The sequence below is a fragment of the Lepidochelys olivacea genome, assembly GCF_965140295.1.
Source record: "Lepidochelys olivacea isolate rLepOli2 genome assembly, chromosome: 1".
NCBI lineage: Eukaryota > Metazoa > Chordata > Testudines > Cheloniidae > Lepidochelys > Lepidochelys olivacea.
In genome coordinates this window covers 251590535-251610321 of record NC_140411.1, presented here as the reverse complement: position 1 = coordinate 251610321, position 19787 = coordinate 251590535, and the positions used below count along the sequence as shown (strand labels likewise).

Genomic DNA, 19787 nt, shown 5'->3' with positions numbered 1-19787 from the left:
CCTGGTAAAATTACTGGTATTCAAGTAAGTTCAACAGCAATCAATCAGAACTATGCAATACAAACATTCAAATTAACTGAGCCCTGTTAAGAAATACTGTGTAGCTGAATTCTTTTTATTTACTTTCTTATCTTTAAGGCTTTAGGGTTCACACGGGGAGGGGTGACACACACACCCCTTCCCTCCCTTCCCCCCCCACACAGGGAGAGTTGACACACAAACTCCCATACACCTCTTTCACACAGGGGGGTGACCGACCAACTTGACACCCCTCATCCCCGGCCCGGGGCTCTCCACCCTCCATGCCTGGCTGGGCCTCCAGCACAGACCTGCCTCCCCTGGTACCTGGTGCTGCATCTTCCCAAGGCAACATATGGGGGTCAGGGGGGGGGAACGCAGGGTCATATGTCCCCCCTCCCCAGATTTCTGCCAGGGTTCACACCAGAATGTGGCCAACAGCAGTCTTTCGGCACTGTGTGGGAGGGAAGGGACGGGAGCTGCTTCCAGCCACGCGAGCGGGAAGGGATGACCTGGCCCATGTCTTTGCAGAGTTCATCTCTTCTGCCTCCCCGCTTCTCCTCCCCACCCCCGTGTGGCTGGAAGCCGCCTGTCCTTTCCTAGTGTTGACAGGCAGCTAACACCTCCAGGCTGTTGCATAACCAACATAACCCAGCTGTCTGGCTACAGCACAGGCAGGAAGGGGTTAAGCCCTAAGGATGCATTGTGCACCAGGGCCCAGGGAAGACAGGAAATATGGGACAATTTGCTGGTTTTTAAGAAAAAGTCAGGACACCTGCAGCAGGGCTTAAATATGGGACTGTCCTTTTAAAAACGGGACATCTGGTCACTCTACACTTACACTGCAATTAATAACCCGCGGCTGGCCTGAGTCATCTGGCTGGGGCTCACAGGAGCTGTTTCACTGCAGTTAGGGGCTCAGGCTGCAGTCCGAGCTCTGGGAATGTTCCACCTCGCAGGATCCTAGAGCCCAGGCTACAGCCTAAGGCCGGAAGTCTACACAGGAATGAAACAGCCCCACAGCCTGAGCCCCACAACCCCAAGTCAGCTGGCTTTGGCCAGCCATGGGTTTTTAATTGCAGTGTAGATATATGCTCAGAGGCACAGTTTTGGACCTCCTGTTCCCTATGTCAACATGCCCGGGAAACTGACATAATGTCTCAATTAGCTACCAGTGCGACTAAGATGTGCTTCCATTTGGCAATCTTTCCTCTGAAACAAAGTGAAAACTTTAATTTGTTAAGTGAAAATCACCTGGTGGAGGAAAAAATTAAAATCCAGCAACCCACCCCTCCCATCTTGACTCTACATTGGGTGCTTTAATCTTGGCTTGGGGTCTAAGAAGCTCAATGATGACTCTGAAGATCAGTGAAGTGAAAAAAATGACTGGTAAAAAGCTTGCTCTTTAAACTGAGAGACCCTGGTATAATGCATACTGGAAAAAGCACAAAAGTATTGCCCAATCAATGCAACTGCATTTTCACACCCAGTTAGAAGAAATGGAAACCTGTACTAAACAATGCTGCTTTGCATAAGTCCAATTACCCTCAATGATAAATTGCCTAATTATTTCAGCTCTGCAGTCTTTTCCACATACTTTATCCCTTTCTTCATAGTCACCGTCTGCAGAGCAAGAACATTTGACTTTTACTAATTAGTGAGACGGAAAGATGCAAGACATTTAAAGGAAAGTGAATTTACTAAATGTATCTTATAGTTATTCTTTTCCCATCAAGGAAAAAAAAATCTTAATCATTTATTTAAAAGCCGCTCTGCTGGAAGCAAATTTTCTCCCTGAACACTCCATAACATCAAAATATTTACCTTTTGTTTTTCCATTCCCTGGGCAACTAACGGATTAAAACACAAGGTTAGATTAACACCTTGACATTAGCTGTAAGGTTCTCTATTTCTCAGGCTATTAAATCTTGGCTCCTGACTGCATAAAACCTTCATCATATTGTACCTTCAATGCATACAAAATTGATGCATAAAAAAATGGAGCTACTGAGAGGTTTCTTTTTAATATCCCTTCCACACCCCTCCCCCTGTGGTTTATTGAAATCAAGAGCAATGAGGGGCGAGAGATAATGGACCTACAGCTCTGAACTTTTTTGATGATACACAATTTGTCTTTTTTGGACTGCAAACATGTCTAACACAAAGAAAGGTGTTAAGCTCATTCAATTCCTGTTCCCAAAGTGATATGTGTGTCAATATCATTTTAACTTCTTCCTTTTTTGACCTAAGGGAATGTTACACATTACTGGAAAATATTACCTTTGTACCTTTTTTTCTATTCATTAACAAAAGTACCCTTGAAATTCAATTTCTCTCTCATTTTCATGTAAACCCAGAAAGTTTTACCTAGAACACAATCTCATTGTTTTCTAGGATATTAAAATGTGAATTTGGTGCTGGTGAAAAGTGCTGGTTCGACAGCCCTGAAGAATTAATTATTCTGTTCACGGAACGCATTCCACATGTGCAGAGACAGCATAAGCTTCCCTTCCCTGTCCTTGTCATATACCTCCATGGTAGCCAGGAGGGATAACCTATAGGAGCGAAATAGAAACCTAACTCCAAGTGCATTCAATCTGTGGCTCCCCTAACAACGTTGCCAGTCCTGGTACCAGTTTTAAAATGGATTCAGACACTTGTCCATACATGAAGAGAGACAAACAGCTTGACACATAGCATTGCACCAGAGACGTTGAATAGTAACTACCCTCAATCTCTATTGACCTAGGCCCTTAGGCCCTCTCTCAGCTGCTGATATAGAGGTGATAGTCTTCATATCCTATTAACAATCATCCAAATCACACAGACACATTTTCGGAAAGTGGTCTGAATTTTCAAAAAATAACTAATCTCAGAGTCTCAATTTTTGGTTGCCCAATCTGAGACACCATAAAAGGGCCTAATTTTCTGCCCTCCAAAAATTAGGCCTCTGTTAGGTTTCTCAAATTTGGCCCCCATTAAATCAAGGCATCCAATATCACTAGTCCCTTTTTGCAAAAAGAAAAGGAGTACTTGTGGCACCTTAGAGACTAACCAATTTATTTGAGCATAAGCTTTCGTGAGCTACAGCTCACTTCATCGGATGAAAGCTTATGCTCAAATAAATTGGTTAGTCTCTAAGGTGCCACAAGTACTCCTTTTCTTTTTGCGAATACAGACTAACACGGCTGTTACTCTGAAACCAGTCACTTTTTGGCAATTTATGCCATTAATTTTTTTTGTTAGTAACCCTAGTGAAAATCCAATGTTCTTCAATTCTTTGTTCTCATAAACTATTAATCAGCGTGAAACAAAATAGTATTAAACAGCATGCACGCTGAGGGCTTTTTTTCATTTCCCTGACTTCCTCCCAACACCATTCCCTTTTGTCCCATTTTAATGGAGATATGTTTAGCCATATCACAGGAAGAACCCTAAACAGAAGAAAAGAAAATCCTAAACACTGAATCACAATTGTTTCTCTAATCCAACATTAAAAAGGCATCTTAGGATGGAACACGCAATAACAAAGCTTCCTGCTGTGTAGCATTATTGCATGAGTAAACTGTTAGAAATTGAAAATTAGGGTGGGGGCAGGGAGGGCAACATGGGAAGGTCACAGGAAGTTCACCCCATTAAGGTACTGCTTTACATAATCATGAAATGCAAACTAGTTTCCATTCCTTCTGGCAGCCGGTCAGTAGGCCTTCACTTTGTACACGTATTGACAAATAAATGGTCTGGTTGTTTTCTGTTAATACTACCTAATTTATGTACATACCTGGAGGAAAAATTCCACTTTGACCTAACACTCAAACCAGCTAGGATCATTTTTTAAGTTGCTAACACATTAGGAGTTTAATTCCATCATGGTATGCTTCTGGGGATTTAATATTTCTTAACAAAATATCATCATCAGCCCAGCTTTTAGACTCTGGAAGTATAAAATAGGTAATTTAGGATTCTGTGCTGGACTTTTAGATTACAGAGTTCTCCTTTTCTTCCCTATAGCTCATTCACATACAGACACATATTGATTATTTACTGGTTAAATGTGTTACTTGAATTCTCCCCTTCCACTAGGAGAGCCCTTACTGAGAGAAGAGGTACCTGTTTCTCTGGAGTCTCAAAAACCCAAGGTTGTCTTGGTCAGGAAAGGAGCGACTTGTATCAAGATCTCCTCTTAATTTTAATTGCTGAGGCTTGAAGACATCTCAGGATAAGAAGGATTGATGGTAATGCATAAAGCAGACTACAATGCTACACCTGAAGCACTATTGATCCCCTGAGAAATCTTGTGGCTAATTTGGGGAAGAGGAAAGGATGCTGTTGTTCCAAGTGGAAGCAAATTAACATCTAAATTGAGAAGTTACATTTTTGCTGCTATTGTTTAGTTTGGTTACTGCTCCCCAGGAGATATGTGCTATCCTGATGAATTCTATTTCCAGTTAATGTTGAGCTTTTGGGATACAGTCTGGGTTCCATACAAAGAGAGGTATCATACAAAGCTCTTCCTCTCTTGTTGTTTTTGAATACCGCGAGGCCAGATGTTCCAGATTTCTTTGACTTCCTATATTCTAGTTTCTGTAGGTAATAAGTATGGCTGAGCCACTGTTCTTTTGGGTCAGGGCCCTACCCTTTCACCCCAATTTACTTACTTTGCATCACAACTCACATGACCTGCATTGCAGCGTTGAACCTAGTTACTACGCATAGGACCTCATGCTTCTGGAAAGACTGCTGTTGGGAGACACTCTGCACCCGGATAAGATAATCCCATTCTATAGGCATCATACAATATGGACAAAACTACATCTCATCACATATGGCTTCCCTGGCAGGGCTAGTACCTTACAACCATTCCAAGGCCTATGAAAGATGTAGGCGGCACAGTCAGCCAGCCAAGGAAATTTATTGTGGCTCCAGCTTGTCTCCTCATCTCTCTATGGCCCACCTGTCAAGTGAAACTCTGAGCATCCACCTGCCCTGCTCCTTTCCAAATCCTAGTTTATCTGTTCTCAATCTCCCCTGGGCATCAGTGTGGACAAGGGTTTCACTCCAATCAGGCTCTCCCCTTACTCCACCTGCTGTGATGTCTGCTCTGCAAATAATCTGGTCTATCAGCAGATACAAAAGAGAAACAAAACACTGATATTGTTGTAGGTTTGGCTTACTCAGCCTATGATGGAAGTATATTGATTACCATATATTACCAAAATGGTGGACAAAAGAAATGGGGATCGAGAGTCCAACTCTCGCTTGATGAAACTAATTTTCTTTTAGCCTGAGAGAAAAATACGTCAATTTTCACTCCTCCAAGAAAAAGTCTGAAGTGGGGGAGGATTCCTTCAGTTCCTTCCCTTTTCAGCTAATCTAGGTAATCAAACTTATGAATTCCTAGGGTGTCCATCATCCTAGAGGTTGCATGATTGCAACTGAGCCCATTCTGTCTAAATTCCATGTCACTGGAATAATTTATTATTTAACATCAACGTTGTAGTGATGCTGGTTAACTATTCTGATGTCAAAATGCCAGGAAAATCAAGGGGTCAAAAATTAATCTCTCAACAGCATATATTATCCAAGGCCCTCTTTAGTATACCAAGTCACATGTAGAATTGCAAGCAACAGATAAGATTAGATTTCATAGGAAAGAGACAGATGAGTCTGTGTTAATTAGCTTGGCAAAGAATATACACATTTATTAGAAAAAAATTATAGTCTCAAAAGCCTCTGGCCAATAATATAACCTTGAAAAATGAGGGCAATGGTCATGTCAATAGTTTCACTCCAGACCACCCTGCCTATTCATGGTGCTGCCCCAGTGGTCAAGTGAATTTCTCATATGCAGGCTGTCTTTCCTGTAAGGTTCCTAGAACAGTCAAAGAGACAAAAGAATGCATGGCTCCTGCTGGGGATTTAAGGTACTGACTATGTTTATATAAACTAATAATATACTCTTAAAAAACACTTCTAAAATTTCACCTGATTTAGCAATCAACCAATGTATGTCTTTGCAAGTCTAGTCTGAAATATTAAATAGATTGGAGAGTCCCGGAAACAGCAAGGATTTATGGTCCAGGAGTACTTATCTGGAGTGCAGGTTTGGAGGAAGGTGGTAACTACTGACACCTGCCTGTCAAAAATCATTTCATACATGTAACTCCTAACAGAATACATCGTATCTATCTAGGGTACTTATCAGGCCCTCATTACTGTAGTATCTGAGCACCTCGGAAGGTTTTTTAAATTGTATTTATCCTCACAACAGCCTTGTGATGTAGGAAAGTATTATTATCATCATCCTCATTTTACAGATGGGGAACTAAGGCACAGAAAGACTAAGTGATTTGCCCAAGGTCACACTGGTAAGTGAACCTGGATTTCCCCAAAATCCTTCCTCTCTAGAAGCTGACTGTGACAGCAAGTCCACACTCTACACACTGTTGCAATAATCTTTGTACACAGTACGCCTTGTGAGATTTCATCTGAAAACTCATAATATATTGGTCAATATAGTCCTGGTAAAATGTGTGTGGCAATGTTGTATGTGAAGTTAGAAGATTTCCTTGTATGTTATTAACACATGTTCCAAACCACAGCAGACGTTGGCAAACAGATCTGTCTCAAACAAAGGAATGTGTGCTCTGCTTAATTTGCATTTAAGCAGTAAACAGAGTCCTCAAGCAGGAAGGATTGACAAAGAAATCTCAGACAGGTGAGGAAAAAGCACCAGGGTACATCCTTCTCCTTAGATTTTTTGTCTCCAGAATCTCAGCTGGAAATTTTTTCCAAGAGGGGGGCTGATACTATAAAAAGAGGGACAAACACCCCAAGGCATCCCTCTTCCCTCACCCTCTCTGTCCATCAATTCATTGCACCAGAAGGGACGAAGGTAGCAGCCACTGAGCTGGAGAAGGGGTCCTGGCCTAAGAAGTTTGATCAGTAAGATTGCTAATAGCATACAGTGAGAGAAATTGCTTGAATTTGAAATAGTTTGTTAAGTTAGGCACCAGTACCATTTTAACTTTATTTTCTTGTAACCATTTCTAACTTTTATGCCTCATAACTTGTACACACTTAAAATCTCTCTCGTTGTCGTTAATAAACTTGTTTTTATCTAATCCAGTGTGTTTAAATTGAAGTGTCTGCGAAACTCCATTTGGGGTACCAAGATGTGTGCATATTATTTCTGTTAATAAAACAATCTTTATATAAGCTTGCATTGTCCAGGAGGGGACTGGCCAGTATAGGAAATACATTTTTGTGAAAGATCTTGGATTGTGGGGGGGGTGTTGAGGTCACCCTGCAATATAACCAAGCTGCTGAGAGCCAAGATATGACTGGCTGGCTGCAGGACACACACTGTAGGTAAAGTAGGTAGGAGTGCTTGCATGCTGGAGGCTGTCTGTAAGCAGTCGAAACTGGAGACTACAGCAGCAACGCAGCGTAAAGGGAACCCCAGGTTTAGAGGGCAGGGGTGACACAGCTACTCATTAGCCTGGATTGCCCTGGGTATATCACACTGACGGAGTGTAGAAACAGCAAGGAAAGATGTATTTTCTTCCCCTGCTCTGGCAATCATCATACAGCAAATATAAAAGTATCTAGAGACACAGATTAACATTTAATTATCCAGTGACCTTACCAGGAATGCAGAAATTGGCTCTTGTTTATTGTGGTCTAAGGATTTTACTGGGTTTTTGTTTTTAAGTAACAAAGCTGCTTACTGGCACCTGATGCTCACGTGAACGAGGTGCTGCTCTGAAACATCCTCTCCTTGCACAAATAACAAAATCAAAGTGGGCCTTTTCTTTGACAAAGTTGACAGCAAAATGATTCTTGCTGGTTGTGCTTATTTTGTGTGCGTTTGTGTATAAAATAGTGTCCCTCATCTGTGGAATTCTTCTTCCAAAGCCTATTTACGATACAGGCTCTCTTGACAAACGCAAGTCTTCACCCTCAGCATATTTGCTCAGCAAAGCTTAGTCTCTGTAGTTGCAAGTTTCGGAGTGTAAAGTGCCTTGAGATACAGTATGAAAGGCACCAGATACATGCAAATTGTTGTGGGTAATTCCCTGACAGTGGCATTTCTGTGACTTTCACCTCTTGTTTTTGCTAATACTCGGAGAAAGCAGCCTGTCTACTAAAGAGATTCACTGAATAAACAGCTTAAAATATAAAGTATTTCATTAGCAAAATGACACCATAATAAATACTTTTTCCTCTCACTGCTCCCTGGAAACTTTATGGAAGGGAAGAATTTTAAGTTGGTAAAGACGCCTTTATAACAAGACAAAAATATAATATCAAGCAGTATTTAGTTACATTACTACAATAGTAGGAAGGGAGTTCAAGGCAAAGGGCACAATCAGCTGGTGCCTATCAGCTTAGCTCCAGTTAAGTCAATGGAGCTATGCTGATTTACACGAGATAAGGATCTGGCCCCAAAGTTTGCAAGTTAAGCAATAAAAGAAAGCCTAGCTTGTGTCCAAATTATTTCATGAATTACTATAGCAAGTTCATGACCTGCAAAGGAGTGGCTATGTATCAATCCAGTCCAGCTCCTGGCTAATTTGCAACTCACCATTCAAAGCAGATTTATAACAACAATTAAGCAGTACCATTTTATAAATGAAATGATGATGTGTAATAATGTAGAGTAGGCACAAATCAATGCCAATGAAAAGCAATAAATGCAATTTAAACATAGGAAAGGCCAACATTTCTTTGTTTGATGTGCCAGAGCAACAGAATAGCAAATGTTTATGGGACAGAGTTTTTTCCTTTAAAAACATTCCTCCAAACTGCCTTTAAGCAGCAAGCTAAAATCCCAAGACCTTGAGTTTCTTTAAGATTTATGGGGTTACAACAGAAATAAATGACTGTTTTGTAGTTAAGACATTGGACTGTGAGTCAGGAGATGTAGATTCAGTTCCTGGCTCTTCTTGTGGGACTCCGGGCAAGTCACTGAAGGTATGTCTACACTGCAGTGAAAAACCCGTGGCTGGCTTGATCCAGTTGACTCGGGCTGACAGCAGGGCTTGGGCTAAGGGGCTGTTTAATAGTGATAGACTCTGGGCCCAGGCTGGAGCCTGGGGTCTAGGGCCCTGCGATGTGGGAAGGTCCCAGAGCTTGAGCTGCAGCCTGAGCCCAAACTCCTACACAGCAATAAAACAGCCTTGCAGCCCGAGACAGCTGGCACAGGCCAACCGCAGGTGTGTAACTGCAGTTTAGACATACCCACAGTCTCTCTACTTCTCATCCTTAAAATGGGCATATTTCCTTTCTTCCTCCCTTTGTCTGTCTTACCTATTACATTCAAACTATAAGCATTTTGGGGGCAAGGACTGTCTCTTATTATGTGTAAGTACATGCTTAGTGCAATGGGGCCCTAGTTTTGGTTGGGGTTTCTAGGTATGTAAATACATAATAGTAATATACTGTATATTATTTAAAAACTAGAATGGAAGACCCCCAAGGGCTCTGTTTCCATATTTAATATTTTCCATTAATATTTGCTCTTCATTTTTAAAACACATTTACATTTGCTTCCTTGTTCCTCCCAACCTCCTGTTCTCCCTTGCGTTTGCCTGGCCCTAACAATCTTCACAGGCAACCAGCGACAAGAATGAATGAGCTGTTATTCAGGTGGAGCTTCACCATAGCTCTCCTAGCTAGTATCAGCCCACTGAGGACTTAATCATTAATACAGTATTCGATTTTTTTCAAATTATTTCAGCATGGTTCCAGGATCAGCATCAGGTCCTTACTTACACTAGCCATACACAGTGCTTTATGTCATCAAAAATGCATACCAACATGCGTCAGTTGATCTCCATAAGAGCTCTGTGAGGCAGGTTGGTACATAATTCTTGTCCATATTTTACATGTTAAACTGAGAATCAGAAAGGTGAAGTGTTTTGGCTGAGGCTGCACAGTGAGACATTTTTTCAACCAGGATCAGAACTCAGAAGGCTTCTTGCTCCCAGTTCCAGCCCCAATCCACTAGATTATGCTTTCTCCCTAAGATTAAGGTATGGGCACAAAAATACATTCCTAGCACCTCTTCTGGCTCTCTTCACCCTCTGAAGGGTGAACTGTCCAGACTCCAGCTCCTACCCTTCCCCCCGCCCCCAAGTTAGATTAATCACCTGATGATCTGGGTTGGATTTAAAGACTAAAGGGTGAACTGACATTGCTCATTTAAGAAATGTCTTTTGTCTTTTCTACAGATGACTTTATCTGGAGAGGGACAAATGGGAAGTGAAATGAAAGGCAGTAGCAAAACTGCACCTGTACCCCTCTCCCTCAGCTCTTTCCCTCATGTCTTCCTAGACTGTAAGGTCTTCAAGACAGAACTGGCAAAGGATTCTGAATGGCTGACAGGAATGGTTACAGAGCACATGTACAAACCCAGAAGGGGCCCGAGTGTAGCAAAAGAGAAAGAATAGAGTATGCAGCGGAGAGGAGTGGAGGTGAAGGAGGAATTGTTACTCCGACCCACTACATGCACTGTTTTCTGAGGGAAACTGACAGAGCAGCCCCATCCTAAGGCTGTCTTCCCTGGCAAGCTGCTCCGCAAGGCTTACTACAGCCCAGGTTAGTGGTAGCGTCTGCATTCACTGTGCAAGGGGGATAGACAAAGGGCCTACACAGGGGATAGGGAGCTCATGGCACTCTTCAGGTCTGAACCCAGGAGCCAACAAGGAACTGCTCTGTTCCCCAATTTGTACCAGTCTCATTCTCATTAGCCTAGGTCAGGCTGGCATAAAGCCCCTGAGTGTGGGGGTAAGGGATGTGGGTGCCTCTTACTCCCGGGTCAGAAGGAACAGGATTGAAAGGGCTATATAGGACAGGCCCACTCAGCTGGATCCCACAATGCTCTAGAAACACTAGTAAATGACTGTATTAACTACTCCTATCTATGCATAAATCACGTTGTTCACCACTGAAGTGCAGCCATCTCTGGGATGTAATGCAGCAGGTGTTTTAAGATCATACTGCAACTCTACACCACAGTTTAGGGCAATAAAAATATAACTGTACAATGCAACTGAAATTGCTGGGGGAATTGAGTAGGCATACTGCAATTACCTGACTATAAATTTGGCTGGACAGGACACAGCGTAACTGTTTAACATGTGTGCATCTATGAATAAGTACAGTCTTCTATTTATGTACTGGTCAGATACAACCTGGCCAGCTGCACCCATCTTGCCTGTTCTGTCCCACTGATGTTCTTCTATCATGATCTTTAAATTGCAAAACACTTGGATTAAAGGTAAGAGCTAAGCTGAAATGTTGAGCATCATTCAACTGCTATAACCTCTTCAGGTTTCTTAGTGACTTTGAGATCAGCGAGCCTTTGGGTCACATACTCCTTCCCCCTTCCCCCCCCCCCCCAACACGATACATTAATACATTCCCAGTTCTAAAACAGTTTCTTCCCCCATAACTTTTCAAATCATCTGTGAGGATTTTATTTTTTAGGCTAAATGTGGTTAATTACAGTGCTAATAGGATTGAACTGCTATACCCTCTTCCTGACCCTGAAGTGAATTCCTGGATCAGGGATCCTCTAACACATTAAAAAGATAAATTGTAGTTAATGTTGGTAGTAATAGGAAACCTTATGACAGGGGGCCATGCAGACTGGAAGCATGAACTTCTTGTTATTGAAGAGGACAGCTGAATGACTACAGTTCTGTTCCTCTTCTCCATTGTCATACAGCCATATATATGTTATCGGTAGCTAAAACTGAACATCAGTGAGGTAACAGGGGAAATGCTCTGCAAGGGGGTACTGACAACTGTGCATGTATTGCCTTGGTATCCAGACTGATGTCCACTATGAAATAAAGATAAGGCCATCAATCCTATTACGCGTATGACTGCATATTGAACCAACCATTTATTATGCTGTTAAACCACGCAGTTAATCTGTGTGCCGACCATTCCCATCTCCTTCTTTATATTCTACTCTGCCATTAAAGCCCTAGTGACAGAGCTTTCTCCAAATACCACAAAAGATAGAGCTATCATGAAAATAAATTTGTAATAGGAACAAAAGTCAAGCATTACTCCTTTGAACCTAACAATAATAGAAGCTCAGAGAACACAGAAAGACAGAAGTGAATCACACACTGTGTCACAATGCCTACATCTACTTACAATTATGTAGAAAAATATAATGCATTTGTGTATGTAGATGTGTATGTGTGAGGAGAGAGAGAGAGAGTATATGTATACACACACACTCTTACTTGTATATATTTCATTGGATCCTTTTGGATGTCACTTATTTTCTTAGACTGTTAGTTCCTTGGGAGGGCACAGACTATATTTTCTTATGTGTTAATATAATATCTAGCACAAATAGATTGTAATCCTGAAGTGCTCTGACTGCAACATAAACCAATAAATCATACCCACTGTAGGCCAAAGGGTGCCCTCAGTCACAACTTTGCAACTCCCTAGTGTCATCAATGAAGTAAAATGGTTCTGAGGGCAGAATTTTCCCCTTGTACCTGAGTGAAAGGAGTAAGATGCTCCACTTGGAGTGCAACAGTAGTAATAATAATCTAGAATTATAAACCGAGTCTTATAATTAGAACATAAGATGCCAGTGGCCTCTCACTGGAGTAGCTCAGCTTATATGCATGAAATGCTTGATTTTGCTGAGGAGAAAGCCTTATGGATCAGGTTGATGAATGTTTGTATTTCACTGCTATCACTTATATATACAGCCTTACAGCAAAAGGAATCTTTCAAAAACTTGGGAAGGTACTGCTTAGAGGTAGAATTGCCACTCAAAGAATGTTTTGCATACAGGAAAGATGGAGGCAAATTTTCAAAGTATTCTGAGACTGGCCTTTACTTTTGCACAACCAGAGCTGGGTAAAATTGGTAAATTTTAATCATGTACATTTTTGCATATTCTAAAACTTGGATTTGCATGTAAATAAGCTGCTCAGACATCTAATTACTCAATTTGCATGCACAAATGGTGCAAAGGTGAGTTTTGGGGTGCATAAGAAGTAAGCAACCCAAAATTGCATGACCAAAGATTTGAGCATGCAAATTCATCAGCTGAAATGAAGAAGGCTGTATCTAGTGTTATTTTTGTCCCACCAAATTCCTGACTCATTAAAAAGCTCATGAAAAACAATGACGAAGACAAATACAGACACTAGATACTGCACACTATCTTATTAACAACTAGAGCAGAGAATTCAAGAGATCAAAATTTCTGGCGCACTGTGTTTCCATTGACTGTAGCCAAGGAAAAGTGGACTTTGGACTTGGCTTTGCAGGTACTGGAAGTGAAGAAGGTATCGATATAAAATGTTTGGTTTTAAAATAAACAGGTATTTGTAATTTTTAAGTCTATACATAGATTCTCTTACCAATTTGGGATGAATTCAACTTATTAATATTTTAACAAAAGCTTTGAAGATCATTATTGAGGACAAAAATTTTGCTTATGAAAATTCAGAAAATAAAAATCTGCCATAACACTGACAAAACAAAACTGTAGGTGTGGGGAGGGAAGAAAACTTAAACTGTATAATTTTAGTGTCTGGCCACATTTGGGGGCTGGGGGACATTGTACAATATTCTGCAAATTTTAAGTGTTCATTAAGAAAAAAGAGTTTGGGGCCAGATCCTCAGCTGGTGTAAACTGGAGCAGTTCCAATGGAACCACATCAATTTACATCAGCTGAGAATCTGCCTCTTTCTAGCTATCTTTTTTGGCTGCAAAAATTTATGCTGTAAACAGCTGCTGCTGCCCTGTAAACTCATTTGTCAGACAAATGTCTCTGGACAAACAACAAAATCAGCAAAGGTGGGACATTACTCCCTTCAAAAAGTTACTGGGCCCATATCACTGCTAAAATTATTAAGCACACAGGCAGTTTCTCTCTCATCTTCTTAAAAAAAAAGAAAAGAAAAGAAAACCAAGGTTATGGCATGCAAACAACTATATTAAGGTGTAGCGGGGTGGTCACCCGCTCCAGGCCTGAAATGGTTACGGCCAGCCCTGGGAGAGGGCAGGGGTGGTGAGCCAAAGGCTAGGCTGATGGGGAAGGCAGCCTCAGCTGGGGCCATGCCCCAGTCAGGCCACAGCTGGCCCTATAAAAGACTATGAGCCAGGGGCTCAGGCAGTCTCTCTCTAGCTGTGGAGTGAGACGGGCCTGGCTGCTTGGGAGCTGAGTAAGGAACCTAGAGTGGAGCAGGGCTAGGGGAAGGCTAGAGGAGCTGGAGGAGCTCCAGCCTGGAAACCCCGCAGGCTGCAGGCCTTGTTAAAGGCTGGGAATGGTACTGGGGTTGCAGAGGTGCAGCCCAGGGTAGGCAGAGGCATCAGGTCCAACCCCCCCTTTGCCAATGATGAATGGCTTGTACACTGCAGTCTGCCCCAGTGAGTGGGGGCTAGATGGTGACTGGCAGTAGCCATAGACTGAGGTGAGGTGGGGATAGAGGGTTGGGGGTTCCCCTGGGTGGGGAGACCCAGAGAGAGGGTGTACTGCCAGGGGGCAGCACCCAAGATAAAGGGGCACTGGGGTCTGTGAGGGAAACGGGGGCCTGAGGCAAGTGGGACACTGGCCTGCAAAGGGCACTCCGGAGGCCGGAGAGCTAATTCCCAGGACGACTAGCGGGAGGGGCTGTGCTGGTGCGTCCCACCTTGCTACATAAGGTTTCACAGTTAAAACCACACACACACACACACACAAAAAAAAGAATCAGGAACTTCTGATTCTGGCCCAGTAGCAACTTTAACTCATCCACACTGGATATATTTGGTGTGATAGAATGGGATATGTCTGTGTCACATTCTGAACATTTTATATTGTAATCTCATTTTGTGTCAGGACCTACATCCATTTTGTTATGTGCTGAACACATGTCCAATCTCACCCAAGGCAAGGTTATTGAAATGCATTCCAGATAGCTGCCCCGTCCAGGAAAAGTATTTGACACTGCTGAAGGATCATCACTGAGAAGCAGTCACAGAGCGATCGGGAGCCATCCACTTTGATTGTCTCTCAACTACTGGTCCAAACTCATGGAACAATGGATTTTCTACATAGGGGCACCAGCACAGCCGGTAGGTCTGCAGTTCCTCAGCCAGGGCACATGGCAAAAGGAAAGAGTCTATATTTACGAAGAGCTGCTGCTTTGAAGTACAGAGGTGCACCACTGCTACATGTAAGCCAGATGTGAAGGAGAGAGAGAAAGCAGGAGGGAATATGCCCAGCATGAATGCTGACAAACTTTGATTCACAAATGGGGTAACATGAGACTGGGTGGAGGGTATGCCTCAAGCCTGTTTCTTGTTTTCAAAGATCTATAATTCACTAATGTTTTCTAGAGTAAAATGACTGTGGTTAAGAAATTCCTAGGCTAAGCCTGTGCTCCTTGCTTGCCTGAGGTCTCAGCCTGATAGTGTACCATAGGGATTCAGAGCTAGAAACAGTGAGTGGACGCTACCTAGTCCCAGTGGGTTTAGAAGCATGTAGGACCCAGTGGTTGGGTTCAGTCGCAACAGTCTGGCATCCATGTCATGTGTTTCAGGCCAGGTGGTGACATTTAACATTTTGTTTTTATTTTTCTTGTTAAATAAGTAACTGAATATAACTAAAACCCAGGAAATGCATACAGGACTGGGGCCGACAAAACTACCACCTGCATTAGAGGCTACAGTGGGAGGATACATTCACAGTGGATTAATAAAGAGAACATGGTTCATTTAAATGTTACTCTTGGGATCTTAATTTTTGCACTCCCTGACTTTTTTATTTTAATGGTGCAATATTCATGTTGCATTAATGTAGCTTTGTGCATGTAATTTACATTTTTAATATCTGCCTCATGTGTCCAGGTCCATATTTCAAGGCAGGCACTCTGCTCACACTACTTATGTTATGCAAAGAAGTCAATGAATCTACTCACATGTTTTCCAGAGAACTCATCTATCTCCTGCAGCAGTTTCTCCTGGCACTCTGGGTTGGTGGCTAATAAGTAGGTGGCGAAGGAGAGGGCATTGGTGGTGGTCTCATACCCACCAATGAGGAAGATGAAGGCTTGGCCTACAATCTCATCCTCAGACAATGTCTTCTGAACCTTTTTAGGCAGGGCCTTGTCAGCAGGAGGCTTATGGTCCTGAATGGAAACATCAGCTTGGTTGACTATGTCAAAGTGCTCCACACCAATGCAGTTAGTAGAGCTGCGAGCATCGAGTATCAACTGGAGGAAGTCTCTGCGCCTCTGTGAAATGCAAGATAAAAACATACGCTCAGAATGAATCAAAATAATAAACTATGCACATGTGTTCAAAATGATTGTGCGTGACCACGTCAGACACATTACAAGGACCTAATTTCCAGAGGGTGGGTATTTAGCACTTTCTGGTCGTACCTATAATGGCATGTCCCAGCCGACGCACACCGGCACAGCTGTATTGCCAGTGCGTGTGCATGTGGGGGGTAGGGACGGGGGGATGGAGGCATACTCTCTGCCCATTCCCCACCTACCTACTCTGAGAAGGGAGTAAGCAGGCATGTTGTTCCACTTATTCACATATGCCCAAACCTAAGGTCCAGATAGCCACGCTAGGCATGTACAGGGGAGTTAGCTTATGCAGCCACTCAAGAGCACACGAAGCCACAATCTAGGTCTCAGGGCAGATCTATCCACAGTTTTTGTATCAATTTAACTATGCTGGTTGTGCAGCCCTCTAGGGTGGACTCCATTTTATTGGTATAAAAGTGCTTATATTAGTATAACTTTGGTAATAAGTTGCACCACTATAAGCATCTCTCTACGATATAGTTACATCAGAACAAAACATGTATGTATGTCTTGTTCATGCAAAATGCTTGTTGAACCATCCTCCTTTTACTAAAGCTACTTGCTTATGTCAGTTTGAGCCAGAAAAATGCCACAGGAACAGAACTATGCACAAGAGCAGGTTGACTCCAAGCCAGTTTGGATTGACTTTTGAGAGCAGGATATAATACTGCTGTGCTGAATCTAAGCCATGAGGCCAGGAGATTCATTTGTCAATTCCTCAAATACCAACATAATGTATCATAGCACAGAAAGAACCCAGGGGTGACTGCAGTGCCAGGATCTGACATGCTGCAGCTTGAAAAGGAAAAGCAGGGATCAAGTGTTTCTTCAAAAGGATTAAATCGGCATTTATTTATTAATTAAAGAATAAACAAAAATATTTTGAATTATTTTCTTGCATCAGATGATACAGATAAAGAAGAAACCAGAGAAAGGACAGGCTAGTGAGATAAGGGTAAGGAAGGAGCAATTAATTATATATATCAACAGACTTAATCAGATAATATTTTTACATGACATGGGAACAAGAAGCAGCGAGAGCCAAGAGGAGAAATATTTTATATCCTGTGCTCTAGCTCTGCTGCCAGCAAACTGCAGAGAGAAACTGAAATTCAGAGCGTTTGGGTAAGGCAAGGGGGTAGCACGGAACCGCTCTAAGTTCTCCTGTGAATCTCAGTCCATCAAATGAAAGCTTGTAATTACACATGTGAATTTGGTGCCCCTGAAAGCAAGAGGCTGGATTATAAAGGCCAGTGCCAGTTATGGTATACACAAGAGCTGTGCGTACTGGCCGAGCTGATCTGCATTACACCCAGTGCCCTGCATGCATGGATTTCCCAGGGTGATGAAGCATGCAAAGCCATATTACTGTATATTGCACTCAGAAATGTGTCCCATCATTTACAACACCATCCTATGCCTAAATTTAGAAATGTGTTCTGCAGTCAAAATGAATGTACTGCTAGCAAAAAGCCTCTCATGTCTAACACATGAAGAAATAAAAGAGCTGTGACTGTATTGTAACTGTTACTGGGTAATATACCTTCTTTCCCAGCCGTCCCTGTGAACCAAAGAATCAATATTTCTGCATACTTTAACTCTTTATGGCTAAAGACTGCATTTAACTGCCCTAGGAAGACTTCATTCACGTGAAAAGAAAAGGAGTACTTGTGGCACCTTAGAGACTAACCAATTTATTTGAGCATAAGCTTTCGCGAGCTACAGCTCACTTCGCGGCTGCTACTCTGAAACCGTTCATTCACGTGCTCATTCAACATTTGTTCTGGTAGTCAATGCATTGTGCAATAAACAGTCCAGCTCTTGGTCCTGGTCTACACTTGAAATTTTTTCCTGTATACCTATTTCAATTAGGTGTGTGATACTGGTAAATGCCCTACCGTGTATGCAGTTGTAGCTGTATAAAGGTGATTTACACCAGTATAGTTAAATCCCTTTCTTGCACAGGAATAGCTAGTTATATGGTATAAATCACCTTTATACCAATATGTCAACATTAGAGGGGTTGTACTGCTGTGACTCTACCAGTAAATTTAAAGTGGTACAATTTTTCTAGTGTAGACAAGCCCTTAGTTTGAACCAGAGATAGGCAAATATGGTCAAAGATATATTTGTGTGTAGTTTTGCAAAGCAACCCACTGGCTCCTGTTGCCTAGGAATTGTACTTACTTGTGAAGTCTGGACCTCAAATTTAGATTGTAAGTTCTTTGGGGCAGAAATTGTCCCTTACAATATGCTTGCCCACCATTTAGCCATATGAGGCCCTGATCTTGTTTGAGGCCTCTAGGCACTGCCAGAATAGTTGAAGTAATAATAATCATAATAAATAATAGAACAGGGTGAGCAAAGTTTAGTTCACAAGAACATTCGTGCAAAACAAAATGAATTCTAGCACAAGTTAAATATTCACTAGTGTATTGTACTAAAACACTGCCATCACAATTTTGACCTTTTTGCATATAATATGGAAAAGAGACACATCTTCCTGTTTATGAACTGTAGGTCATCCAATCAGAGAGGAGAAGCAAATAACTTCTAACTTATTTATACCATGTGATTGGCCCCGTAACGCACAGGGACTATTAAAAGCCACCGGTTAGTGAACAATCCATAAAAAACTTAAGTTTATTTGCACACACTATTTGAATAAATGTGAAGAATGAATAACACTGAAAAATCACAACTTGTTCATCGATAATTCACAAAGAGAATAAAGCGGTACATTTTAACAAATCCTCCGCAGTACACAGTTCATCCAGCTCTACTTTACACATCAATACAGAATGCAACATTAACAATCATCAGCCCAGCAAAGAAAAGAGATTTCAATTTGGCAGGCTGGTTATTACCTATCACAGTGAGACATGCTTTTTTTTCTGGGATCACAAAGGTAGTAAAATCATCCTTCCCCAAAAAGCACAGTATGGTGACTGGGAAAAAACATTGGCATAGAAACAAAAAAAGTTGGATTATTTGTCAGTTGCTGGAGGTGAGAAGAGGGAGTCTCTCAGGTACATTCACAGGAAAGAAAATGCACATTTTTCAGTTTGACAACAGATCTGATATTGGTAGCATCACCACATGAAAACATTCTCTGGGCATCATATTTAGCTGCTGGCTTACTCTTCCCAATGGGAAGTTTCTTTGATTTTCCTGACAGACAGCAGAAGCCAACAGAACCTTCTATATTATATTCAATCTTTCTTAGTTACGTTATTCCTGAGTAAGAGGGAGCTGCAATTGCCAGCAGCAAAACAAAGTCACGTCAATGAGATGGACTTCCATTTTTTATTTTTTTCCACACAAGGAAGCATCTATCATTAAACCAATGAAAGCTTCAGATTTAGTTACTGCTTCAAAGACTATAATTTGGATGTGGTTTGCAGGAGAGTAAATGT

General features: G+C 41.9%; 1 protein-coding gene across 4 annotated transcripts in view; it reads right to left on the bottom strand.

Annotated features, from left to right (window-relative positions):
- The window catches only part of TBXAS1 (thromboxane A synthase 1), a 324038-nt gene that overhangs the window by 80281 nt on the left and 223970 nt on the right, over positions 1 to 19787 (bottom strand). For all 4 annotated transcript variants that reach the window (XM_084632610.1, XM_084632611.1, XM_084632609.1 and 1 more), the window contains one exon: positions 15973 to 16287. In XM_084632610.1, coding sequence (XP_084488736.1) covers positions 15973 to 16287 — 315 coding nt within the window. The remainder of the gene's footprint in view (positions 1 to 15972; positions 16288 to 19787) is intronic.